Source organism: Giraffa tippelskirchi, chromosome 7 (genome assembly GCF_054371585.1).
Source record: "Giraffa tippelskirchi isolate mGirTip1 chromosome 7, T2T-mGirTip1v1.2.pri, whole genome shotgun sequence".
Classification (NCBI taxonomy): Eukaryota; Metazoa; Chordata; class Mammalia; order Artiodactyla; family Giraffidae; genus Giraffa; species Giraffa tippelskirchi.
Window position 1 is genome coordinate 17212431 of NC_137281.1, and position 27172 is coordinate 17239602.

Sequence of the window (27172 nt, forward strand, 5' to 3'; positions counted from 1 at the left end):
AGATGAGAGGGGAGTTTGTGAAAGAATGGATCAGTTCAGTTCAGTTGCTCAGTCGTGTCCGACTCTTTGCGACCCCATGAACTGCAGCACGCCAGGCCTCCCTGTCCATCACCAACTCCCTAAGTCCACCCAATCCCATGTCTATCAAGTCAGTGATGCCATCCGGCCATCTCATCCTCTGTTGTCTCCTGCCCTCAATCTTTCCCAGCATCAGGGTATTTTCCAATGAGTCAGCTCTTCGCATCAGGTGGCCAAAGTATTGGAGTCTCAGCTTCAACATCAGTCCTTTCAATGAACACCCAGGACTGATCTCCTTTAGGATGGACTGGTTGGATCTCCTTGCAGTCCAAGGGACTCTCAAGAGTCTTTTCCAACACCACAGTTCAAAAGCATCAATTCTTTGGCGCTCAGCTTTCTTTATAGTCCAGCTCTCACATCCATACATGACCACTGGAAAAACCATAGCCTTGACTAGACAGACCTTTGTTGGCAAAATAATGTCTCTGCTTTTTAATATGCTGTCTAGGTTGGTCATAACTTTCCTTCCAAGGAGTAAGCATCTTTTAATTTCATAGCTGCAATCACCATCTGCAATCGCACTCATTAGCATATGAAATTATCCAGCCAATAAAAACTCCACGCCAAATTTCAGGGTGGCATTCATCCTCTGCGATGGCCCACACTCTGTCTGTGGAGTGTGCTTCTCTCTGTATCTCAACAAATCCACTTCTTATCTATCACTTCGTCTCTCACTGAATTCTTTCTGTGATGAGACATCAAGAATCTGAGTTTCATTAGGTCCTGAAACCAGGTACTGTAGGTTTTGGCTGGGTTCAAGTCCCAGCCAGGTGGGTTCAAGTCCCAATCTGTGGTAAACAGTTTCAATCTGAGAGGGATCTTCAAGTAAAACAGGAGAAAAACAAGAAAACTGTGATGTCATGAAAGTCAAACTAAAAGAGTAACTGGGGGGGGGGGCGGTGAAGGAGAATGAGTTGTGACAAGTGAATAATTTAACATTAGAACTATGGCAATTAAATCATTGTGCTTAGTCACTCAGTCATGTCCAATTCTTTGCGATCCCATGGACTGCAGTCCATCAGGCTCCTCTGTCCATGGGGAATCTCCAGGCAAGGACACTGGAGTGGATCTTCCCAACTCAGGGATCGAACCCAGGTCTCCAGCATTGCAGGCAGATTCTTAACTGACTGAGCCACCAGGGAAGCCCAAGAACACTGAAGTGAGTAGCCTACCCCTTCTCCAGGGGATCTTCCTTACCCAGGAATTGAACCAGGGTCTCCTGCATTGTAGGTGGATTCGTTAACAGCTGAGCTACCAAGGAAGCCCTAATAATCATTATTCCACATAAATCCACAGGAAAAAGCTTGGCAAATCCATCTAGATTATTTTAATGTTTGGTCACTTTTCTCACTTGCCATTTTTTAAAATATCCATTCCTTCTTCATGATTCAATAAAACTGTTATTATTATATCTTAAACTACCTTTGACTCTATCTATGTGTTTTCTGTTACCAAGAGCAGGTACCTATTCCTCCATTAACACCAGACTGTTTATAGAGATATACATTTCTGTTGCAATACCTGGTGAGAACAATCCCCCTTAAAGTTCCTGTTTTTCTCAAATTCCTTCATTGACGTCAAGAAAGTAGTTTGGGGTGGGGGTGGGGGTAAATTTAGATCAATCTACATTAGAACAAAAATTAATTTACATGGATTTGGGAATAGTTGACATTTATACAATGTCAATAAACCTCATACAAAAATATGATTTAGCCCTTAATCTGTTCAAATTTTGTTTTAATTTTATTTTAACTTTTCAATGAAAGTTTAGACCTCTTTAGTATAACTTGAACACTTAATATTAAGTCTAGCAGATCCCAATGTGACCTTATGCCTGCCTGGCTACAAAGCAGAATGATTTTACCACTTATGCCACTCTTCATGTGGGTCACGCTGACTACAGTCTGACTACAGACTGACAGGAAACAGAGATAAAACCTAGTTCTTTCCATGTAGCCTCACAAGTCTCCTACTGGTAATACAACTACCCATTCATGCTTTTAAAAGTAGGCTAGAAGGTTCAGGACATGTGCCCATGTGGCACATCCTGCAATTCACACTTCACAGCATGAGCTGTTTCCACGGTAAAAACATTCCCACTGGGGTAGCTTCTTCCACCCACTCCCATCTTCCTGTTCTAAGACCTCATGGGCGTCCTGACCCCCATGGTAGGACCACAAACAGCAGAGGTACTAGTGTGCCCAATGAAATGTCAGGATCCTCAGAAGACATCCACCTAAGAAGCAAAAAAATGGCAAATGTCACTGGGAGAAAGAGAGGATCTGTGACAGGCCTGCTTAAGTCATGTCCTGAGTCACCCATCAATAACCAGAGAAACATTAAAAGGACTAGAGGATGTGTCACTGTGCTAAAGGCCAGAATGGGAGACATGCTATCAGTGCCTACAGACAACACTTTTATCCCTCAAACGTTAAAAACAATACATTCATTTAACCCTAACTGGACATCAGGAGTAATATGTATGTTACTCTGCTTAATCTTGACACACAATCCAAGTTTAGCAGATAACAGAATGACTTGAGAAAGTTACAACAAACTTGTCCACAGTCCCAGGTTTATCCTCGTCCTGTCTGACCCTGGTCCCCACGCTCTCAATGATTACATGTGTCACTTCTCCTCACCATCTCCCAAGATCTCCTGCCTCACATCGTTCCCACAGCACACGCACACTGGGCACACTGAGCAAAACTGCAGTTATTTTATTAGAGTCAGCTTGACAGAGACCATATTACGTGAAACAGGTGTCTGGATTCCAGCTTTAGTTGAGAAGGAGAATAAGGCAGGTAGATCAAGCGCTGACCAGGCATCCCTGGCAAAGATTATCTCGCCAAAGACGTCACACTGAGGATTAATCCTAAAAGAGTATCCACCACAGAGGACAATACATAGTCACTGCAATCCTCACTCAAGATGATGGAAATCTAGAAGGGAGGAGAAGGAGGAAAGACAGGACCTGAGCCCACAGCTGGGCTATCCTGTCTCCCCAGGATCACCTCACACCTTACCCTCAGGGATTCAGCCCCATCCCCAGAAAGAATCTTTGCCCACAAACCCACCACTGGAGAGGGGGTTGCCAGCAGGCACCAAGGGGAGGATTGCTCCCTAACAGCCCAGACACAGGTGTCAGGAGGGAGACAGAGCCACCAACCATGCCAGGGAGGGGAGGAGATAACAAGGGTCAGCAGGGCACAGCAGGGGCTGGTCCTGAGGAGGAGCAAGGGGCTGGTGTCTGGGTTTGGGTCACACCTCCTGCACCTGATCCTCTTCTGTCAGGTGTGCTGGGTGGATGCGCTGTGCATGCAGGTGTCATAAACAACCCCATGTGCCCTGTGTGCTCATATTAGTGCAGGAAAATCTGTGCCTGGAAAACCTCTCATTTTGAAAAATCAACAACTTGAGGAAAATACGCTGAGACAGACTATTCAAAATCTCCAATACTTATGAAAATAACAAAGAGGAAAGAAAAAGAATACTTCAGGAGATACATTGCTAGCTCAGGTGAGAAGCCACAAGACCTAGGAGCCTCCTCAGTAGTTTCAGGCACCAAAACACCACAGTGGAAATCAGGCTTGTAGGCAGAGACCATGTCGGTGGAAACGTGGTTCTGAGCCAGAGCAATGGCCATCAGAGTGGGAAAAAGATGAAGTGAAGTGGCGATAAGTCATAAACCTTACAAACCTAGAGAATCTCATCCTGGAAAGAGACTCTTAAGGTAGGGGCTCCTTTACAATATTCCTAAAAGGAAGCTGATATTACTCCTTCAGGTGTGGGAGCTGAATGCTTCCTTTCCTGCCAAGAATAAAACTCTACTCCTCCAATGCTAGCCCCTCACACTGAGGAAAAAACACATGAGTTAACATACTTGACCTACTGCACTGACGCCTGTCCCCTATTGTGTGCGAGCTGATTGGCATAACACAGGCATGTTCGGTAGCAGAAGAGGCTGGACATGCAGGTGGACTGTGCTTGCATATTACAGGTGCTGCAGGGTGGAGCAAAGGTTTATGTGCTTTTTTGTTTATAGCTCTTGTCTGCCACATATCCCATGACTGCATGATCTATTACCATGTGGCATACTGCACTATGCATATTAGTGGGCAGGGCAGGGTAGGGGTGAGAGGAGTAAATTACCATGCTTTTTATATTTAACAGTTTGTCATCAAATCCCGCCTCATTGAAGCAATCCTGGATTCTTCCTATAGCTTCCTTTTCTGCATCAGTAGCATCGACCAAACTGAGCGTTGAGTTCAACAATGTTTTGCTTCCAAGGGCCATCGAGTTAAACGCTGCACTAAACATAGGGCAGGCTTCGGCTGAAGACACAGACAGAAAACACCTCATCAAAAGAATAACCAGAGTAGGAGGTTCCTGTTTCCCACCACTTGATAGGAACTCACACATTCAAAGCTTCCAGACTCATCTCCCAAAGCTTCCAGATCCGCCCTCACCCACGACTGCTTACATCCCAGACAGAAAACCTTCCCAATGAGGCACTCCCAGCAGAGGGAGCAGCAAGAGGGGCGAGCTCTGGAGACTCCTCTGCCCTTGACCACCGTCCCCAGGCATATCAGCCAGCTTCCACCCTTCCAGTGAGCACCACTACACCCAACAAAGCATCCCCCAGGGTGTGCACAGCTAATGACCCTTCTAACTCCACACCACCCCCTCCATTCAAAGACTGAAAGCCTCAAGAAGTTTGTGCAGGACTCCTGGGCACTGATCAGACAGCTGCCCTCAGAATCTCCCCCTAGAAGTGGCTTGGACAGGACTGGGAAGGATGCAGTGAGACGGCACTGGGCAAGGATCAGGAGGACCATCTGGACTCTCCTTCCTACCCTCATGCGTCTCAAAGGTCAGCTCTCTGGTCACCAGCAAGGCCAGCAGAAGCAGTGCTCCCTTCATCGTGGCGGCGGCTGGAGTGCTCTGCTCAGGGCAGGGTTTCTGTCACTTTATAAACCTCTAGATCCCTGAGCCCAGCCCAAACCCCTCCCAGAGGAACACAGGCCTGTGGCAAGGCTCCTGGCACAGGTGGCTCCCTAGGCCCTTGGGGTGTTTACAGTGGAAGCCCTTCCTACTCTGAGAGCAGAGCTCCTGGAGAACATGTGGGGGTATCTTTGCCAAAGATCAAGTGGAACTGACATTTCTCAGTGACTCCATTTGAAGGAAAGTGCTTTGATGTCCCAGCCCCAACCATCATCTGTTTTCCTGGTCATCCTTCCCCCAGACCATCCTGGTTCCCAGGTGCAGCACTCTCCCAGACTGAGCAGATGGAATCACAGGAGGGCCAAGGACAGATCTACACCACTGTCAGGTAGAGAAAAGGTCATCCAGAATCCTTCCTTTTTCCCCCAAGTCCTGGAGATAAGAATGAAGAGCTGGGCCTTCCTGCAGCCCCCAAATATCTTAACAGCTGCAGTCTCTACACTGGGCCCTGAGTACGGGTAGACAGCAGCCTTGGGCTCCAAATCATTCCAACCTGGGAACTCATAACCTGAAGACATGTGGGTTTTCCCAGGCGCTGGTAATTCTGTAATATTGGATAACTCCACCAGCTTTCCTCTGGGCATTAAGAGAGCAAGTCCTGGCACATTCTGGACCCCTAGTGGCTCCAGCTTGCCCCTTTTCCTGGCTGTCCCACCCTCTTCTGTCTGTGAACCTGGTCTCAAGAGGTGTTTGGACTGCAGTCTATCCAGAAACATCAGTGAGCAGCTGTGGGGTTGTGCAGTTTGTCTCCTGTATCCGAGACCCTATGAGGTTCACAACCCTACAGGACACAGGGGATGGGAGCTCTAAGACCCAGACTGCTGGGTCCACCAGAGGTGGGACTCCATGTGTGACAACTCTCAAGAGCCAAACTCAACCTTCCAGGCGAGGAAAGCAGTTTGTTGGTACAAACAAAATGAGATTGACCTTGAAAACTCTTGAAGGAAGTCTGAGAAGCTCCCAATGGCTAAACTGGAAACAGTTTGACAGACAAAATAAATAAGAGTATTAGACACTAACCCAAAGTATAAAGTAATATCTGTGAGTTCAACTGATATGAAGAAATTATTAAATAAATAAACAGGGATTTCCCTAGATGCCCTCCTGTGCAATGGAAGTTGGTTCAATCCCTGGTTGGGGAACTAAGATCCCACATGCCCTGGGGCAACTAGAAGCATCCCACTGCAACTAGAAAGCCTGTGCTCTGCAAAGAAAAAATCCACAAGTCGCAACCAAGACCTAGCACACTTAAACCATTAATAAACTAAAATAAATGAAACTAAATAAATGTGGGAGAGGAGACAATTCCATACAGAAACATCCTGAATATCACAGGTAGAGTATCCCCTCTAGGAGGCAAACTTAACTGTTCTGCCACCTCAAGTGCGGGCTAGACTTATTAACTCACCTCCAAAGGAAACAGGAGGGGAAGGGGAAAACAGTGCAGAAACCAGATAAACACATTACTAATCAACTAATCAAGGCTAATATTCCCACTGGTAAGACACACAGCTGTCATGTGTACCCTAATGTGAGGTGACAGGAAAGGTGCTTCACCTGTGTGGTGTCTTCCTCAAACCACAAAGTCTGAACACCACTGGACATTATGAGAACAGCAGCAGACAAACTCAGCTTGGAGGCCTCCTACCATCCCTGGACAATCCTCCTCATGACTGTCAAGGCCATGACAGACCAGTAGAGAACGAGTAATCCACAGAGCAGAGGACAATGGGGACACATGACAATAAATGCAGTGAGTATGGGTTGTGGATTGTATCCTGGAATGGAGGAGACATTAATGGACAACCAGGTGAAATCCAAATAAAGTATGAGGTTAGTTAGTAGTAATTTTCTAATGTTGTTTCTCAGTTTTGAGAAATATTTGCAACTTTTCAATAAATAAAAAGTTCTCAAATTAAAAATTAATTTTAAAAAAACTTGCACAAGTAAAGGGCCACATCAGTGGCATTCCTCTATTGACTCTGACCAGCTCTTCACTCTGATGTCACCAAATGTCCCCCTGATCTGGGGATGTCTCAGAGGATCCTGTGGCACCCTCGGAAGGGCATTGGGCTGGATCCATAGCAGTCACCTGTGTTACTCAGCACTCCAGACCCTGGCTTCTCTCCTCACAGAGCTGTGGAGGGCACTGGGGGCAGTGTCTTCTGAAGGACAGGAGGCACAGGATCCATGGGCAGGGGTCCCACAACATGGAAGTCCTGCCCCCACAGACAAAGAGCCAGCATGTGCAGCCTGGGCCTTGTGGTGTTCACCTTCCTGCCCAGGAACCTCTGAGACACACCTGCAGCCCCCTGAGCCCCTTGTGGGGTGACCTTCAGAGGGATGGTCCCCTGGCAGCAGGAGCCATGGCGAGGAGGGGCTCCACAGAGGTCAGTACTGACACTGCATCTCAGTCCTTGGTGCCTCTTTGCCAAGAGCAGTTACCGGATGTGAATCCTATTTGGCATAGGGTTCTGAATGTGGTCACATCTTTGTGTCCCAAATTCAGATCAGGCTTTCATGAAACCTTAATCCGCCACAGGTGACTCAGGCAAAGGCCAGTCAGATGCCTCCAGCAAAAAACTACGTGATTATGACTTATCAAACATTTTAAACCTTTACCATATGTAATTATTTCCAGGCAATAGTCATAAAGGCATCCAGAGTAAGTAGAATTAAAGATATTCTTGCTTATCATCTCAAGAAATGGAATGTTCCTGCTATTATTCTAACAAACATTGTGCACCATCTACCGAATGCTGGGCCCTCTCCTAGTCCTGGGATGCAGCAGCACACAGCACAGCTCTCGCTCTCCTGCAGCTCTTCATCACCTAAGAGGGAGTGAAAGACAGTGACCCCACGGGAAGAGGCACTCTGGGCAAAGATGAAGCAGGGGGAGAAGACAGAGGGCCTTGGGGGGAGGAGCAGAGGGCAGCACGCTTTGATATGAGGGCTCAATAGTCCGGGGAAATCTGTGCCCTGTGATACCTGAAGACACCTGAGGATGAGGGAATGAATCATGCAGCCACTGGAGGAAGAGCCCTCCAGGCTGGGAGGGCTCCACGTGCAGAGGCCCTGCTGCAGGAGCACACTTGGTCAGGTCAAGAAGCAGACAGGAGGCTCTGAGGGAGGAGAGAAAGGCAGGGATAAGTTCACAGAGGCAGCAGCAGTGCAGGGCTGGTTGTGCAACTGGCCCAGAGATTGTGGCCTAGAAGGGGCCTCGCTTTTCTTTAAGTGGGAGCTCTGGAGAGGAGATGGGGGGGGGACAGTATAGAGACACTCAAGACTAGAAAGAGTTGCAGAAAATGGATGTACCTAAAGATTGTCATACTAAGTGAAGAATGTGAGACTGAGAAGCAGAAATATCTTACAATATCTTTTATATGAGGAATCTAAAAAGACATGATACAGATGAACTAATTTACAAAACAGAAATAGACTGACAGAGAATGAACTTATGGTTGCCTTGAGTAAGGATGAGGGGAAATGATAATTAGGAATTTCAGCATGGACAGGTCCACAATGCTATATTTAAAATAGATTATCAATAAGGACCAATTGTACAGCACAGGGAAATTTGCTCAATGTTATGCGGCAGCCTGGATGGGAGGGCAGTTTGGGAAGGAATAGATACATGTGTATATATATATGGGTGAGTCTCTTTGTTGTCCACCTGAAACTACCATAAAACAGTTAATCCGCTATACTTCAATACAAATGAAAAAGTTAAATGAAAAAAAAAAAAGACGTTGTAAAGAATAATCCTGTATAGAATGATGTTCTATCAAAATCACCAGTTGGCAGGACTGGTCAAGAGAAAACTAGAAATTTCTGGGCCACCATATAGAAGAGCTTTCCAGGTTCCATATACTTATTCAGGGAAGTGGCCAAACAAAGGCCACTGACAAGATCAAGGACATGGTGATAACAGAAGGGCAGGAGCCACCAGAGAGCCTCACCAGGGACTCAGGGCTTTGCCTGGAATTTACTCCCTGTGAGACCATTTGCTAAGCACTGAGCTTCGTGAGGACCCGTAAGGTCCACACCAGCCTGTCTTCAAGGTCACATGTTGTTCTGACAGCCTGTCACAGGCCAGCATTCAGGAGGCCTGATCTGGGAGCACTTCTGCACTTTTTGGTCAACCTGGAGATTTTCAGTTGTTAAGATTCCTGTGTCAGCTGCCGCTTCGTCACAGCCCTCCAGTGGGGAGGACATTGAACCAGTGCCCTCTGTGGACTCAAGGACTAGCATCTTGCCAACACACACAGCTCCTCCTGTGCAGTCCCGGGCACTTTCACACTGTGGCCTGGCAGAATCTCCTGAAAAAAGGAAGCATCTGACACAGGCCCCCTGGGGTGAGGACAAGCACAGGTATAAAAGGGCTCCAGGTGAGTAGGGAGCACCTGCCACCGGCACCATGACGCGGGCTGGAGCTCTCCTGCTGCTCTGCGCTGCCTGGCTCCTCATCGCGGGTGGAAGTGAGTGGCTGGGACCCGGGCTCCCCAAGCTTTCTGACACCTTCCCGGGGCAGCACGGAGCATGTCGGGAGGGGGAAGGGAACAGTGTGTTCTGATGTGTGCCTTTCAGGGAGTGTCCCCTTCTCTTTCTGTTTCAGAGTGTGATGACATCTGCCCAGCCTTGAGGGACACTGTTGACCTGTTCATATCGGGAAGCCATGAGGCCTATCTTGAACAAGTTGAAAAGTATAACCAAAACCCTGATGTACTGGAAATTGCCGATACTCTGAAGAGCTGTGTTGATGAGAAGTTGACAGCGGAGGATAAACAGAATGCTCTGAGCGCTCTGGTGGGTCAGGCTGTGTGTGAATGTGCCTGTGTGGGGTCTGTGGGGCCTTTAGAGGGGGCAGGGTGTCAGGGGTCTGCTCAGGGCACTGGGAAGTGGGGGGATCATATCCTCTCCACCCTGGCCCTTCCCCGGCAAGCTGGGAGCAAAAAGATCCTCATGAATGAGGATGTAGAGAGGATGTGGCTGATACACACAGGGTGGGAAATGATCATGGAGGAAGACTCAGTCCAGCCCTGGAGCTCCTGAGCTGGCCCTGACTGCTCAGCTCTGCCTGGGCACAGGCCTGGGACCCTCCAGGCCCTCCTGACTCTGTGACACCACCTGCCTTTGGAGTTAGGCCCTCAGCACTGGCCTCCCTGACTCCAGCCTCTCCAGCACAGGAACCTGACTCTGCTGCAGTCCATTCCCATTGAGTCTTTCCCTCCTCCAAACATCAGGTGCTTCAAGTCCCTACTCCATCTCACCTAAACCCCACATTTGTCTTTGTTCCCTGGATCCCAAAGGGCCATTATGTCACACATGCTCTAAGAGGAGGCTGCTTCCAAAAGCTGCCCTCCTGCCCTCCCCAGGCCTGGGATGCCCAGAGTTGAGGATCAGGGTGAATCCTTTCTCTGCTGCCATAGAGGTGGTGGAACAAGCTGCTGTTTCAGCTCTAAGTGTCCAAGGGCCAGAGGGAGGAAGCAGACAGGGATCAACTCACCCCTGAAGACTTCCAGGAGTCACTCTGGAGCCCTGCCAGATGGTCCTCAGCAATGTCCCCCTTTCTATCACAAAAGACTGCCTTCAGCCCTGCAGGGAGACCCCACAATCTCTGTTCCATTGGAGGAAGACTCACTGGGACATATCTACCCTTACTTACTCACATCCAGAGGCCTCCCTCTAAACAAGCCGCCAGGTCCCTCCCCTGAGTTCAGTGCAGTTAACTGTCATGTCCATTTGAGGCCTCACCAGGTTTCTTTTCTTTTTTTGCGTAGGATGTGTACTTTATTTTTTTTTATTTTTTTAATTTATTTATTTTAATTGGAGGCTAATTACTTTACAAATTGTAGTGGTTTTTGCCATACATTGACATGAATCATCCATGGGTTTACATGCTTCATCCACCTCATTAGAACTGATTCTTCTTTTACAGAATAAGATATACTCAAGTTCTCTCTGTTGATGGAGTTGTCCCTGCCAGGAACCCAAGGAAGCCACTCGCCTGATCCCTAAGTCATGTAAGCAACCTGCCACATCCAGGTGTCTGATTATAGGATTCCAGCAATAAAAAGCCTTTCAGTTCATAGGAGAGTGCTTACTCACTGGATATTGGGCTTTGGATGTGGGGGGAGGGAGGACATGACCACAGTGGAGACCACTAGTGTGCCTTCCCACTGCAGCTGGATTTCAGAGCTGTCAGATGCTTCTCCACAAATTCAGTACATGGGGGTAGGGTTCAGTGCAGTTCAGTTGCTCAGTTGTGTCCGACTCATTGGGACCCCATGAACCGCAGCACGCCAGGCCTCCCTGTCCATCACCAATTCCTGGAGTTCACCCAAACTCATGTCCATCAAGTCGGTGATGCCATCCAGCCATCTCATCCTCTGTCATCCCCTTCTCCTCCTGCCCCCAATCCTTCCCAGCATCAGGGTCTTTTCCAATGAGTCAACTCTTCACATGCAGTGGCCAAAGTATTGGAGTCTCAGCTTCAACAACAGTCCTTCCAATGAACACCCAGGAGTGATCTCCTTTAGGATGGATTGATTGGATCTCCTTGCAGTCCAAAGGACTCTCAAGAGTCTTCTCCAACACCACAGCTCAAAATCATCAATTCTTCGGCACTCAGCTTTCTTCACTGTCCAACTCTCACATCCATACATGAGTACCGGAAAAACCATAGCCTTGACTAGATGGACCTTTGTGGGCAGAGTAATGTCTCTGCTTTTAATATGCTGTCTAGTTTGGCCATAACTTTCCTTCCAAGGAGTAAGCATATTTTAATTTCATAGCTGCAATCACCATCTGCAGTGATTTTGGAGCCCCCCAAAATAAAGTCTGACACTGTTTCTCCTGTTCTCCATCCATTTCCCGTGAGGTGATGGAACCAGATGCCATGATTCTAGTTTTCTGAATGTTGAGTTTTAAGCCAACTTTTTCACTCTCCTCTCTCACTTTCATCAAGAGGTTTTTTAGTTCCTCTTTACTTTCTGCCATGAGGGTGGTGACATCTGCATATCTGAGGTTATTGATATTTCTCCCGGCAATCTTGATTCCAGCTTGTGCTTCATCCACGCCAGCGTTTCTCATGCTGTACTCTGCATCTAAGTTAAATAAGCAGGGTGACAATATACAGCCTTGACGCACTCCTTTTTCTATTTGGAACCAGTCTGTTGTTCCATGTCCAGTTCTAACTGTTGCTTCCTGACCTGCATACAGGTTTCTCATGAGGCAGGTCAGGTGGCCTGGTATTCCCATCTCTTTCAGAATTTTCCACAGTTTATTGTGATTCACACAGTCAAAGGCTTTGGCATAGGTAGGGTTGGTGATCTTTATATCAGTCAGAGTGTCTGATCACTTCTGTCACCAGAAGACAGGTCATGAGCATCAGCCACCAAATTTAGGCCTCCCAGCAACTTTGACGGGTAGGAGTAATCATCATCATCTTAAAGGGAGAATCTGAAGCTCAGAGTGGGTAAAGCACCTGCTAAAAAAGACACAGCTTCCCCCACCCGTCCATGCTGGGTAGACAAGCTCGGCTAACTCACCGTGTGACTGTGCACGTATTCCTGCCCTTCTTTGGGCCTCTGGTTCCCATTAACAAAATCAAACTAACTCCATTCTCCAAGGCTGGAGTGAGACCAAAGTAAAATAATGGGTAAGAAAGAGCCCCAGTCCTAAAAACCTGACAGAGAGAAAGAACAAAGGGTCAAGTTTCACATGCTGAACTCCATCACTCCTTGGGCCTCAGTTTATCCTAAATCCAACCTGCTAGTTGTGGACTCAGCTGCTTCCGCATAAACACACTGAGTTGGGTCTCACACTCAGAGTGGACGTCCAGGGACCTAGGGCTTCTCGCTCCTCCTGTTTCTCTGCTGCCTGCACACAAACCGGGCCCCATGCTCATGCTGTCTCATTCTTCTTTGCCTGACCCCACGTCATCTCTAAGAGCTTCTTCCACCCAACAGCTCCCCCTCAGAAAAGAGTCTGCTGGGCTTACCCCACAGGGCTGGGTTTAGGACGGGGACTCTCTTAAGGTCCTCACGGTGAGAGGGCTTAGGACAGGTCCCCAGCGTGATCCAGAGCGGCTGCTTCTCCCTGTGGAGGGGGGGCCCTGGGCAACATGGCGGAAGTCTCCTTGCCCAGAGTGACACCAGGTCCTTGTCTCTGCCCACCACTCCACCGCCACCAGGCTCTGGCTGGGGGCTCTTCTAAGATGGAGACTTGCCTCTGTGGGAGCTAAGGTGAGTTGAGTGGGTGTGAGCTGGGCCTGGGGCAGGGACCTTTCTCATCTGACCCAGGATGTGTATTCCACCCCACCGTCACCCAACTGACCTAAAAGCTCCAGGCCTTCTGAAAGGACAGTTGCCACCCAGATGAGTTGAGTGCATCTTACAATGTCTTGGATAAAGATGTAGCTTACTCTGCAGTGACTGTACAGGTGTGACAGGGACCCATACAAGGATGTGGTGAATACAAGTGAGGGGCAGTTGGTCCTCCTGGGAGGGACACAGTCCATCTCTTGGCTTGTGCTCTCCTGCAGAGAATTCCCTGAGGCTGCTGGGGAGACACCTCCCTACTGTCCACCTGCCCCCTCCCCTCTCCCTGCCTTCCTGTGATCCACAGCACCCTTATCTAATCTGGGGCTAGAAGAAAAGGCAGCATGTGATTTCTCCCAAATTCTTTTCTGTCTGATATCGAAACCTCACAGAGGTGAGAAGGTAAATGTCAAAAACTTGTGGCTTTTGATCTCTGATTCTCACATGAATCTCCCTCTGAGATCATAGAAGCCCCACCTCACCTCCACCTAGGCCAACCTGAGTTCACCTGCAGCTGTGGGATAATCCCCCACTGCAGACACTTCCCTCCTCAAACACCAGCATCTCCCCTACCTGCTTGGTGGATTTCTTCAACACCTGGGCGCTTCCTGAACCACTGGTAGGCTCAGTGGAAAATGTGGGGATTCATGGCCACAGGGCAACCCTCAGACACTACAGACGCCAGCTTCCTTGACTGCTGGTGGGTTTCCTCAGAGGTGAGCTCCACACTCTCTCTCAAACCCACTGGCCTAGGGCCCCACCTGCCCACTTCCTTGGCCTTCCTCACTTTGGTGTTCACTGTCCTTAGGTCCTCACTTAAGCACCTGATATCACCTTCCTAATTACCTACCTGCCCCCAAGTTCCTGTGTATGGGTTTCGTTTTTTGGGAACACAAAGTCTCATAGTATCCTATGTCCACCTGCCTGATCAGGAAGGACAAGAATTCAAGAGGAGGATGCTCAGTGAAGGCAGCAAGAGGAAGGGAGAGGGATACCATAGTTGACACTTTGGAGGCATCACCACCCTACACAGAGAACAGGAACCTGGGTCGGGGAGGGAGATGCTCTTTGTCTGTGTATTTCCCTATAGACCTTGCACTGAGATATTCCCAAACTGTCCTGACAAGGTGTTTTGAGGGTGCACCCCTATCCCAGCCCACAGGAATCCATGTGGGAATCCAGGCAGAAGCACACATCGCTCCACTGATCAAGTCCTGGGAGCCAGAAAGTCAGAGAGAGATGGGAGCAAGCTCTGGGTGCCAGGCTAGAAATAACAGGACTGAGACAAGCCCCCAAAAAGGAAAACCCCCAAAATCAAGCAATAGTGGAGGACATGAATGCAACGAAGAGCTGCATGGATAAATGCACTGTTTCACTGTTACCATCTAACCTGGAAGTTTATATTCAATTCCTTTTTTAAAATATTGTATAACACTGACTACTTTCTAAAGCTATGACATATCTACCCTCATCCTTAGGCTGGCCATGCTCATGGACTCAGAACACAGGATATCCAGCCAGGGCTTGAAATCCAGGCATCTGAAGGGGTTCACATCTGGAAGGGTCAGATGTTCCCTTATGTGCCCCAAGAGGGTACCTGAGGAAGGCACACAGCTCAGCAGATCCTGAGGGGTGCTCAGCACAGGAAAGAGTTGACAGAAACACAAGTTTCACTGTGAAGGACACCATAGAAAACACACATATGGATGCATCATGTCCATTCCCAGATTACTGAGATAACTGCAAATTGGCTACTTGGCTAGACAAATGGCCCCCACTTGTAAAGCCTGCAGAGATGCACATAGCACCAAGTATTTGGGCAGCAGGGGCACAGAAACTGGCCTGGGCAACACATCACAGTCAGGTGAAGAGGCCCTGCTGATGATAGCAGGACAAGCCCAGATTCAAATTATCACTGCTTCCACCACAAAGGCAGCTCTGAGAAGACACACAGGGCTGGCCCAGACTCAGGAGTATCTTTCACGCCCAATCCATGAGGGGCTAGCCCATTCTGCACTGTTTCAGGAGAGGCATGGAAGGAATAATAATAAATCAGAGAGATACCTGAATCATTTTGGTCTAGTTGTCCAGGGGAAAAAATGAGAGAAAAATCCAAGATTACTGAGGGAGCCCCAAACTAAGAGAGATCCTGAGGAGAGGCCAGGAATAATAAATCAAGGCAGACTTCTCGCTGATTAAATGTCCAGGGAAACTTTGCACAATGGTGCAATATGGTACACAGCTGTGTGGTATGCAATACATGCTTACAAAACATTCTACCTGCATACTGACTGAACACTTCAACTTGGAAAAAATGTGAAAAATAAATATCCAGTTCCTCTTTCCTTCTCAAAACACTGAAAAAGACAGTATTAGGAATTTAAAAGTATAATTTTAAATATAAAGCAAGATTTAAAAGTATAATTCTACTAAGACAAAGAGAACAATATGGGGTTATCACCAGATGACTAAATATAACATATCTTCAGAGAACAGAAAGCAGAGAAAGATGTGGTGAGCACAGGCAGAGAAAGCTTTATCTAACAAATCAGAGCCAGTTTTTCTTTACTTTCAAGGAGTTCTGCGCTTCGGAGGCAATGGGCAGTGTAGTGGATAAGAGTAAATAAAGTTGCAGAGCTGAAAAGAAGCCACTGGTGTGAAATTTATATGTGGAATCACTGAAATCTCTAACCCTTTTCCCCACCTCTTTTATTCATAGAACACCTTCATCCTTCAAAAAAGAAACTAGAGAGGCAGCATGAGGTAATGGTAAGATCAGGGACCCTGGAGGATTTCATGGTTCAAAAGTGACTGTATTCAAAAGGTAAGTAATTTGAATGGCACAAATGTAAGCTAGGGGCTTCCCTGGTGGCTCAGCAGTAAAGAATCTGCCTGCCAAAGCAGGAGATACAGGTTCGATCCCTGGAAAAGGAAACAGCAATCTACTCCAGTCTTCTTGCCTGGGAAATCCATGGACAGAGGAGCCTGGCAGGCTATAGACCATAGGACTGCAAAGAGTCAGATATAACTTAGTGACTAAACAACAACAATGAAGAGAAAAATAAAAAATCAATTATAAGAGAAACCCCATAAAGCCTACTAGCTGATTTCTCTGCAGAAACCTTGCAGTCTGGAGGGAGTAGCATGATACATTCAAAGTCCTGAAAGGGAGAAACCTACAACCTAACATACTGTGCCCAGCAAGATTATCATTTACAATAGAAGGAGAGATAACGAATTTCTCAAACAAGCAAAAACTAAAAGAATTCAGCAATACTAAACTTACAGTGAAACAATGACAGATTGTCTACAAATAGAAAAGAGGCTAGAATTTCCAGGAAATGGCAAATCACAATAGGAAAGGCAAACACACAAAAGGACTGAAGATCACTTAAACAAGCCAGTAAAGTTCAGCACTTTCACTGCCATGGCCTGGGTTCAATCACTGATTGGGGAAATAAGATCTCACAAGCTGCAAGGCCAAAAAAAAAAAAATTCAAAAATTCATCTAAGTGGTTATAGCTATCATCTCAGTTCAGTCGCTCAGTCGTGTCTGACTCTTTGCGACCCATGAATCTCAGCACGCCAGGCCTCCCTGTCCACCACCAGCTCCCAGAGTTTACCCAAACCCATGTCCATCGAGTCAGTGATGCCATCCAGCCATCTCATCCTCTGTCGTCCCCTTTTCCTCCTGCCCCCAATCCTTCCCAGCATCAGAGTCTTTTCCAATGAGTCAACTCTTCGCGTGAGGTAGCCAAAGTATTGGAGTCTCAGCTTCAGCATCAGTCCTTCCAATGAACACCCAGGGCGGATCTCCTTTAGGATGGCTGGTTGGATCTCCTTGCAGTCCAAGGGACTCTCAAGACTCTTCTCCAACACCACAGTTCAAAAGCATCAATTCTTCGGCACTCAGATTTCTTCACAGTCCAACTCTCACAACCATACATGACTACTGGAAAAACCATAGCCTTGACTAGACGGACCTTTGTTGGCAAAGTAATGTCTCTGCTTTTAAATATGCTGTCTAGGTTGGTCATAACTTTCCTTCCAAGGAGTAAGCATCTTTTAATTTCATGGCTGCAATCACCATCTGCAGTGATTTTTGAGCCCAAAAATCTACAGTAAAAGGATAAGCATGAAGATGTAAAATAGAACATAAAAGACAAAAAATATGGGGAAGGGGAGAATAAAATGTAGATCTTTTAGCGTATGTTTGACCTTATAGGACTATCAGTTTAAAGCAAGTGGATATAGCTATGGGTCAACATACTTGAATTCCATGGTAACTGCAAATCAAAAACATACAACAGATTCACAAAAACACAAAAACTTGAGTTCCTTTGAACTCAAGCATATAACAAAAGATCATCATCAAATCACAAAAGGAAAAAGAAAAAAGGAGAAATGAACAAAGAAGAACTACAAAAACAACTGGAAAACAGATTTAAAATGGCAATAAGTACATGTTTATCAATAACTGCTTTAAACATCAATGGTCTAAATGTTCCAATCAAAAGACACAGATTGTCAGACTGAATTAAAAAACAAGAACCTATAATATGCTGTCTACAAGAGACTCAATGCAGGGGAAAGACACACAAGGACTTAAACTAAGGGAATGAAAAAGATACTTCATGCAAATGAAATTGACAAGAAAGCAGAGGTAGTGATACTCATAGCAGACAAAATAAACTTTAACACAATGGCCATAAAAAGACAAAGGACATTGTAGAATGATAAAGGGATCAATACAAGAAGAGGATATTGTACTTGTTGATGTACATGCACCCAGTATAGGAGTACCTAAATATACAAAACAAACACTAACATAAATAAAAGCAACAGAAATCCTAAATGACACAACAGACCAGTTGGACTTAATTGGTATCTACAAGACACTATATCCAAAAGATGCCAAAGATGCCAAAGTACACATTCTTCTTAAGTATGGAACATTCTCTAGGTCAGACCACATACTAGTTCACAAAACTAGCCTCAACAAATTTTAAAGGATAGGAATTATGTCAGGCATCTTTTCTGACCACAACGGTATGAAAACTGTGGCAGCTGTAACAGTTCTAAGACAGAAATTCACAGTAATCAAGTTGTCCTAAACAAACAAGAAAAATCTGAATTAAACAACTTAACACCTTAAAGAATTAGACAAATAAGAACAAACAAAACCTAAAGTCAACATAAAGATGAAAATAATAAAGATCAGAGAGGAAACAAATAAAATAGAAATTAAAAAAAAAAAAACAATAGAAAAGGCCAATAAAACCAAGAGCTGTTTTTTTTAAAAGATAAACAAAATCAACAAACCTCGAGCCAGGATCATCAAGAAGAAAAGAGAAAGGATCCAAATACACAAAATAAGAAATGAAAGAGAAAAAAAAATGATACCACAGAAATACAAAAAATCATGAGACTACTATATGCCAAAAAATTGGACAACCTAGAAGAAATGGACAAGTTTCTAGAAGCATACAGCCTGCCAAGAGTGAGTCAAGAAGAAACTGATAATTTGAACAGACCAATCAGCAGAAGTAAAATAGAATCTGTAATTTTTAAAAAAAGAAGTCCCTGCAAACAAAAGGCCAGGACTGGATGGCTTTGCTGGGGAAATCTACCAAACATTACAAAAATAACTTATACTCATCCTTCTCAAACTATTCCAACAAACTGAAGAGGAGGGAAATTTATCCAAATTCCAAATTTATCCTCTGAAGTCACTATCACTTTAATACCAAAACCAGACAAAGACACTACAGAAAAAGAAAATTACAGGCCAGTATCTTTGATGAATATAGATGTAAAAATCCTCAACAAAATATTAGTAATTGAATCCTATGATACATTAAAAAAATAAAAAAGGATCATATACCACAATCAAGTTTGATTCATTCTAGGATCACAAAGAAAATCAACATATGCAAATCAGTACTTCCTTGGTGGATAAGAAGATAGCGGATAAGAATCTGTCTGCCAATACAGAGGACACGGGTTCAAGTCCTGGTCCAGGAAGATTCCCCACATGCCACAGAGCAACTCTCTAGTTTAGAGCCTGTGCGCTCTAACTACTGAGCTTGTGCCCTAGAGCCCAAAAAGCCACAACTACTGAGCCTGTATCTGACAACAATTTAAGCCTGCAAGCTCCAGAGCCTGTGAGCCACAAGTACTGAGCCCATGTGCTGCAACTACTGAAGACTGCACACCTAGAGCCTGTGCTCTGAAACTAGAAAAGCCACCACAATGAGAAGCCTGCACACTGCAACAAACAGTAGCCCCCACTTGCTGCAACTAAGAAAACTTGCATGCAGCAATGAAGACGCAGAGCAGCCAAAAATAAACAAATAATTTTTTAAAAGTCAACACATGCAAATCAATCAATATATCATAGTAACAAAAGGAAAGACAAAAACATTGTAATCTCAGTAGACAGAAAGCATGTGACAAAATTCAACATCCAATCTGAGAGAATAGCATTGAAACATGTATATTATCACATGTGAAACAGAACGCCAGTCCAGGTTTGATGCATGAGACAAGTGCTCAGGGCTGGTGCAATGGGATGACCCAGAGAGATGGGATGGGGAGAGAGGTGGGAGGGGGGTTCAGGATGGGGAACACATGTAAACCCATGGCTGATTCATTTCAATGTATGGCAAAAGCCACCAGAATATTGTAAAGTAATTAGCCTCCAACTAAAATAAATAAATTAATATAAAAAAAAAAATTCACCAAAGTGGGTAAACAGTCAGACATGACTTAGAAACTAAACAACAAAAAGTGGGTATAAAGGTAACATAGCCCAACAATAATAAAAACCATTTGCAACAAATCAACACCCAACATAATAATCAATGTTGAAAAGCTGAAAGCATTCCCACTAAATTCAGAAACAAGACAAGAATGTCCAGTCTCACCACTTTAGTTCAGCATAGTATTGGAAGTCTTAGCCACAGCAAACGGACAAGAAAAATAAATAAAAGGTATACAAATTAGGTTGGTAGCTCAGTCAGTAAAGAATCTGCCTGCAATGTAGGAAACCTGGATTCAATCCTTAGGACAGAAAGATCCTCTGGAGAAGGAAATGGCAACCCACTCCAGTATTCTTAGGGAGTTCCCAGGTGTCACAGTGGTAAAGAATCTGCCTGCCAATGCAGAAGACACAGGAGATGCAGTTTCGATCCCTGGGTTGGTTAAGATCCCCTGGAGGAAGAAATGGCAACCCACTCCAGTTATCCTTGCCTGGAAAATCCCATGGACAGAGGAACCTGGCAGGATACAGTCCATGCGGTCACAAAGAGTCAGACATGATTAAGCAACTAACACACACCCGCAGATCCTACAGATGCAGTAAAGCAAGAGAAGAAATAATCTATGCAGATTGGAAAGGAAAAAACAAACAGGTATTAGATATATGTATGTAAGTCCAAAAGAATCTACAGATAAAATATTTTAATATAAAATATTTTAAAATTTTGGCTGTGCTGGGTCTTCGTTGTGATACATGGGCTTTCTATAGTTGCAGAGCATGGGCTCTACAGCTCATGCACTCAGTAATTGCAGCACGTGGGCTTAGCTGCCCTGCGACATGTGGGCTCTTAATTCCCTGACCAGGGATAGAACCCATGTCCCCTGCATTGGAAGGCAGATTCTTTTTTTTTCTTTTAAATTATTTATTTTTAATTGGAGGATAATTGCTTTACAATATAGTGTTAATTTCTGCCATACATGAATCAGCCATAGTTATACATATGTCCCCTCCCTCCTAAACCTTTCTCCCACCTCCCAACCCATCCCACTCCTCTAGGTTGTCAGAGATTACCAGTTTGAGCTCAAAGTCATTCAGCAAATTCCCACTGGCTATTACATATGGTAATGTATGTTTCCATGCTACTCTTTCAATTTGTCCTACCGTCTCCTTCCCCTACCGTGTCCACAAGTCTGTTTTCTATGTCTGCGTCTCCACTGCTGCCCTGCAAATAGTTTCATTAGTACTGTCTTTCTATATTCCATATATATGTGTTAATGTACTATATTTGTTTTTCTCTTTTTGACACTTCACTCTGTGTAACAGGCTCTAGGTTCATCCAACTCATTAGAACTCACTCAAATGCATTCCTTTTTATGGTTGAGTAGTATTCCATTGTATATATGTACCACAACTTCTTTATCCATTCATCTGTCAATGGACATCTAGGTTGCTTCCATGTCCTGGCTACGGTAAATAGTGCTGCAATGAACACTGGAGTACATGTGTATTTTTCAGTTATGGTTTCCTCAGAATACATGCCTAGTAGTGGGGTTGCTTGGTCATTTGGTAGATTTATTCTTGGTTTTTTAAGGAAATCTCTATACTGTTCTCCATAGTGGCTGAATCAATTTATATTCCCACCAACACTGCAAGAGGGTTCCCTTTTCTCCACACCCTCTCTAGCATTTATTGTTTATAGATTTTTTTTTTGATGATGGCCATTCTGACCAGAATGAGGTGAGAGCTCATTGTAGTTTTGATTCGCATTTCTCTAATGAGCAATGTTGAGCATATTTTCATGTGTTTATTAGCCATCGGGATGTCTTTGTTGGAGAAATGTCTGTTTAGGTATTTTGCCTGCTCACTTTTTTTTTTTTTAACCTGGGGTACAAATTTTATTGTCGAAAAGATTTCTGAAAAGTTATTATAGATATCTGAATTAGAAATAATAAAAACGAGCTGAAAATCAAAACTAGCCTAAAATAAGAATATCAATTTGAGCAAGAAAAAGGCCGTTCAGTTGTGTGACAGAAACAATTCAGACATCCTTATGGGACTTTAGTAAAAGCTGCTTTTCAAAATTTACATCCAATGTTTTCCCTGTGTCTTATGAGGACAGAGAAAAGCTGATGGGGGCAGAGAGGATCAGCGAGGAGAGTGGCAGTGCTTTCTGCCCACTTTTTGACTGGGTTGTTCGTTTTTCTGATATTGAGCTGCATGAGTTGCTTGCGTATTCTGGAGATTAATCCTTTGTCAGTTGTTTCATTTGCTATTATTTTCCCCCATTCTGAAGGTTGTCTTTTCACTTTGTTTATAGTTTCCTTTGCTGTGCAAAAGCTTTGGAGTTTAAGTCCCACTTATTTTTGTTTTTTGATCACTGCCTCCTGTATAATGTCATGAACCTCCATCCATAGTTGTTCAGGCACTCTATTAGATCTAATCCCTTGAATCTATTTGTCACTTCCACTGTATAATCATAAGGGATTTGATTTAGGTCATACCTGAATGGTTTAGTGGTTTTCCTTACTTTCTTCAATTTAAATCTGAATTTGGCAATAAGGAGTTTATGATCTGAGCCACAGTCAGCTCTCGGTCTTGTTTTTGCTGACTGTATAGAACTTCTCCATCTTTGGCTACAAAAAATATAATCAATCTGATTTCAGTGCTGAGCATCTGGTGATGTCCATGTGTGGAGTCTTCTCTTGTGTTGTTGGGAGAGGGTGTTTGCTATGACGAGTGCGTTCTCTTGGCAAAACTGGTAGCCTTTACACCACTTCATTTTGTTCTCCAAGGCCAAATTTGCCTGTTACTCCAGGTATCTCTTGACTTCCTGCTTTTGCATTCCAGTCCCCTATGATGAAAAGGACACCTTTTCTGGGCGTTAGTTCTAGAAGGTCTCATAGGTCTTCATAGAACCATTCAACTTCAGCTTCAGCATTACTAGTTGGGGCATAGACTTGGATTTCTGTGATGTTGAATGATTTGCCTTGGAAATGAACCAAGATCATTCTGTCATTTTTGAGACTGCCCAAATACTGCATTTCGGACTCCTTTGTTGACTATGAGGGGTACTCCATTTCTTCTAAAGGATTCTTGCCCACAGTAGTAGATATAATGGTCACCTGAATTAAATTCGCCCATTCCAGTTCATTTTAGTTAAAACTCAACATTCAAAAAACAAAGATCATGGCACCCGGTCCCATCACTCCATGGCAAATAGATGGGGAAACAATGGAAACAGTGACAGACTTTATTTGGGGGGGCTCCAAAATCACTGCAGATGGTGACTGCAGCCATGAAATTAAAAGACGTTTGCTCCATGGAAGAAAAGCTATGACCAACCTATTAAGAAGTAGAGACATTACTTTGCTGACAAAGGTCCATTTAGTCAAAGCTATGGTTTTTCCCAGTAGTCATGTATGGATGTGAGAGTTGGACTATAAAGAAAGCTGAGCACCGAAGAATTGATGCTTTTGGACTGTGGTGTTGGAGAAGACTCTTGAGAGTCCCTTGGACTGCAAGAAGATCAAATCAGCTAATCCTAAAGGAAATCAGTCCTGAATATTCATTGGAAGGACTGATACTGAAGCTGAAACTCCAATACTTTGGCCACCTAATGTGAAGAACTGACTCATTGGAAAAGACCCTGATGCTGGGCAAGACTGAAGGCAGGAGAAGAATGGGATTACAGAGGATGAGGCAGTTGGATGGCATCAGCGACTCGATGGACATGAGTTTGAGCAAGCTTCAGGTGTTGGTGATGGACAAGGAAGCCTGGCGTGCTGCAGTCCATGGGGTTGCAAAGAGTCGGACATGACTGAGTGACTGAACTGAACTGATTTTTGTTTTTAATTTCCATTACTCTAGAAGGTGGGTCACAGAGGATCTTCCTGTGATATATGTCAAAGAGTGTTCTGCCTAGGTTTTCCTCTAAGAGTTTTATAATTTCTGGTCTTACATTTAGGTCTTTAATCCATTTTGAGTTTATCTTTGTTTATGGTGTTAGGAAGTGTTCTAATTTCCTTCTTTTACATGCAGCAGTCCAGTTCTCCCAGCACCACTTATTGAAAAGACTATCTTTTCTCCAGTATTTATTCTTGCCTCCTTTGTCAAAGATAAGGTGCCCATAGGTGCGTGGGTTTATCTCTGGGCATTCTATCTTGTTCCATTGGTCTATATTTCTGTTTTTGTAACAATACCATACTGTCTTGAGGACTGTAGCTTTGTAGTAGTATAGTCTGAAGTCAGGAAGGTTGATTCCTCCAGCTCTATTCTTCTTTCTCAAGATTGCTTTAGCTATTCAGGGTCTTTTTTATTTCTATACAAACTGTGAAATTTTTTTTCTAGTTCTGTGAAAAATGGAAAGGCAGATTCTTAACCACTGTACCACAAGAGAAGTCCCAGCACTCTCATTTTTTGATAAAGACAGCACTTGAAAAGCAGTGGGAAAGTGATGAAATTTTCCTATTGGTACCAGGAAAATAAAATTTCTACATGAAAAAGTAATTGGACTCCTACCTCACAACCGCACACAAAATTTAATACTATATGTATTATAGACCTCAATGGGAAAAGCAAAACAATTAAAGTCTTTAGAAATTATATAAAAGAATATTTTTATAACTTTGGGAATAACAAGATTTAAAAAAAACACACACACACACATACACACAACCCTGACCTTATGGGATAGCCATGATAAATTCAATTATATTAAATTTTAAACTTGGGTTTATTAAAATATCATTAAGGAAGTAAAAAGGTAATTCATTGTGTTGGGAAAGATATTTTCAACAAATAATCAACCAAGGTCTCTTATCCAGAATACAAAAAGAGCTATGGGTTCTAATTAGTCAATTAGAGGGGGGAAAGTAAGAAAATGCAATACGTAAATGGATAAAATATTTCCACTGGCATTTCACAAAATTATCAGTAAATGTATGAAGTGCTCAATATATCAGTAAAATCAAATTGAAAGCACAGTGAGATACCATTGCACATCTCCCTACCAGTGACTAATATCAGAAAGAGTTATAATACCAGCTATTTATTGGTGCTATAGAGAGAGTAGGAATTAACACACTGCTACTACAGATGTACACTGATGCAATAACTTTTCTATTTTAAAGTTAAAAATGTTTTTCTAGAAGATCACACAAAAGTTGGGAAGGGAAGGAAGAATGTCAACTCGCCTACATCAAAATCTGGGCTGAGAAGGGATAAAGAGCTGCTTACGGAAACTAGCAGCTGAAGCAAACCACAGAGATCAAGACAGTACCCAGCCAACAGACCAGCAGCCTGGGTCAGCCAACTTTATGATCATTGGTGGAGTTCAGCAGGGACGACAGAGGTGCTGGCCCCGGTCAGCACTCCTTTTCTGGAAGGGAAAATCTGAAGTTCACTCTTTAACAGGTTCCTGGTGGCCTTGTGCTCCTCTCAGTCACTGCCCCTGAACTCCTCATGACCACACTCTGCCTGGTGTCCTCACCCAGGCAGGGTTTCAGCTGGGTGTGTAAAAGCCTTGACACAACATCTCTTATAGAAGGTGTGCTTTGTGTGTTGAACTTGTATGTGTATGTGATTACACTCTTGGATCCCCTCAGGAGCCTGACGCAAGACGCTGGAACAACAAAGTCCCTATTCTGCTGCTTCCTGCAAAGGCTGTAGATACAGTCAGACTGGCAAGACGGCTGAGGCCCAAACTTCAAAACAAACTGCTCCCAGGGGCAGCCTCTTCAGGGTTTCACCAGGGTCCCCATCCATCCCGCCCCCTTGGCAGGGGTCGGGGGGAGGGTCGCGGGGGTGCGGGATTGGATTCCTGTGCTATTGTGCTCATTCCTTGGTCAGCAGGTGCCAGTCTCAGACTGAGGTCTCTGCCTGACAGTCTCTATCCAACTCCTGCCCCAGAATCCCTCAAAATCCATATGACTCCCCACCCCATAGGCCACAGAAAGGCAAAGCAAGTGAGCTGTGTGAGGAATGCATTGTCTGGTCCTGGGTTTGTTCTGGACGTCTCTATGCTGCTGGGCACAGGCAGGAATAAAAACTCACCACCCTTTCCCTACAATCTCAGCTCTGACACCAGCTATGGTGGTACAGGGGAGACCAAGCTTTGTTTCTTTTCTTGGCATCCTCATTCCCCACCACACACTTTTACCTGGAGAAAGCTGGAAGGAATTATAAAAGAAAACCTACCCTGTCACCTAGCTACAGAGAGCCACATACCAAGCAGTGCTGGTATGCCTTTCCTAGCCCATCCTCTTCACCATATTCCCAGTTGTCCTCCCTCAGCCTAGAGACTTTCAGGGCCGACCCATTGTGGTTCAGTCTCTTGACCCCAAACTTTACCTGAGCTCTCACTGCCAGTCTGAACAACCCTTTCCAAACCCCTCAAAGCCCATTTCTTCTCTATAACTCAGGTTGCTATCAGCAAACTACCCTCTAGCCTCTTCTCAGAATGTTCCCTTCACTCTCTTTTGATAAGTGAACTTGCCATATTAAGGCAGGTATGTTCACACAAAGATGTGCATAATCAAAATAAGGAAGAAATACTCGTAACTATTCAGTCTTTATTTCTGCAACTGCTCACATGATCATCAGTTCAGTTCAGTAGCTCAGTCACGTCCGACTCTTTGCGACCCCATGGACTGCAGCACATCAGGCTTCCGTGTCCATCACCAACTTCTGGAGCTTGCTCAAACTTCCATTGAGTCGGTGATGCCATCCAACCATCTCATCCTCTGTAGTCCCCTTCTCCTCCACCTTCAATCTTGTCCAGCATCAGGGTCTTTTCCAGTAAGTCAGTTCTTCACATCAGGTGACCAAAGTATTGGAGTTTCAGCTTCAGTATCAGTGGCCTGACGCAGGGGTAAGGGCTCTGGGTACAGCAGACCTGGGTATGACATAAGCCTTTTTGGAGGAGGTCGCCATTAACCCCACCATAGAGCCGCCAGAACTTCCACAGGACTGGGGAAACAGACTGTTGGAGGGCACAAACAGAACCTTGTGT

General features: G+C 44.8%; 1 protein-coding gene across 3 annotated transcripts in view; it reads right to left on the reverse strand.

The window, feature by feature from the left end:
* LOC145515802 (uncharacterized) overlaps positions 1-27172 on the reverse strand; it is a 230318-nt gene that overhangs the window by 174801 nt on the left and 28345 nt on the right. The window contains exons 1-9 of one of the 3 annotated variants that reach the window (XR_014061019.1): positions 13420-14561; positions 13085-13323; positions 12633-12769; positions 10589-10677; positions 9042-9401; positions 8071-8204; positions 7836-7913; positions 6640-6860; positions 4231-4412 (exon numbers count right to left, since the gene is read on the reverse strand). Coding sequence is in view for 2 of the 3 variants with exons in the window: in XM_081517153.1 (XP_081373279.1) it covers positions 7836-7913; positions 8071-8204 (212 nt within the window). In the remaining variant the exon portion in view is untranslated. Of the gene's footprint in view, positions 1-4230; positions 4413-6639; positions 6861-7835; positions 7914-8070; positions 8205-9041; positions 9402-10588; positions 10678-12632; positions 12770-13084; positions 13324-13419; positions 14562-27172 lie in introns of those variants that run through there. The other 2 variants (XM_081517153.1, XM_081517154.1) reach the window with 2 other exon arrangements.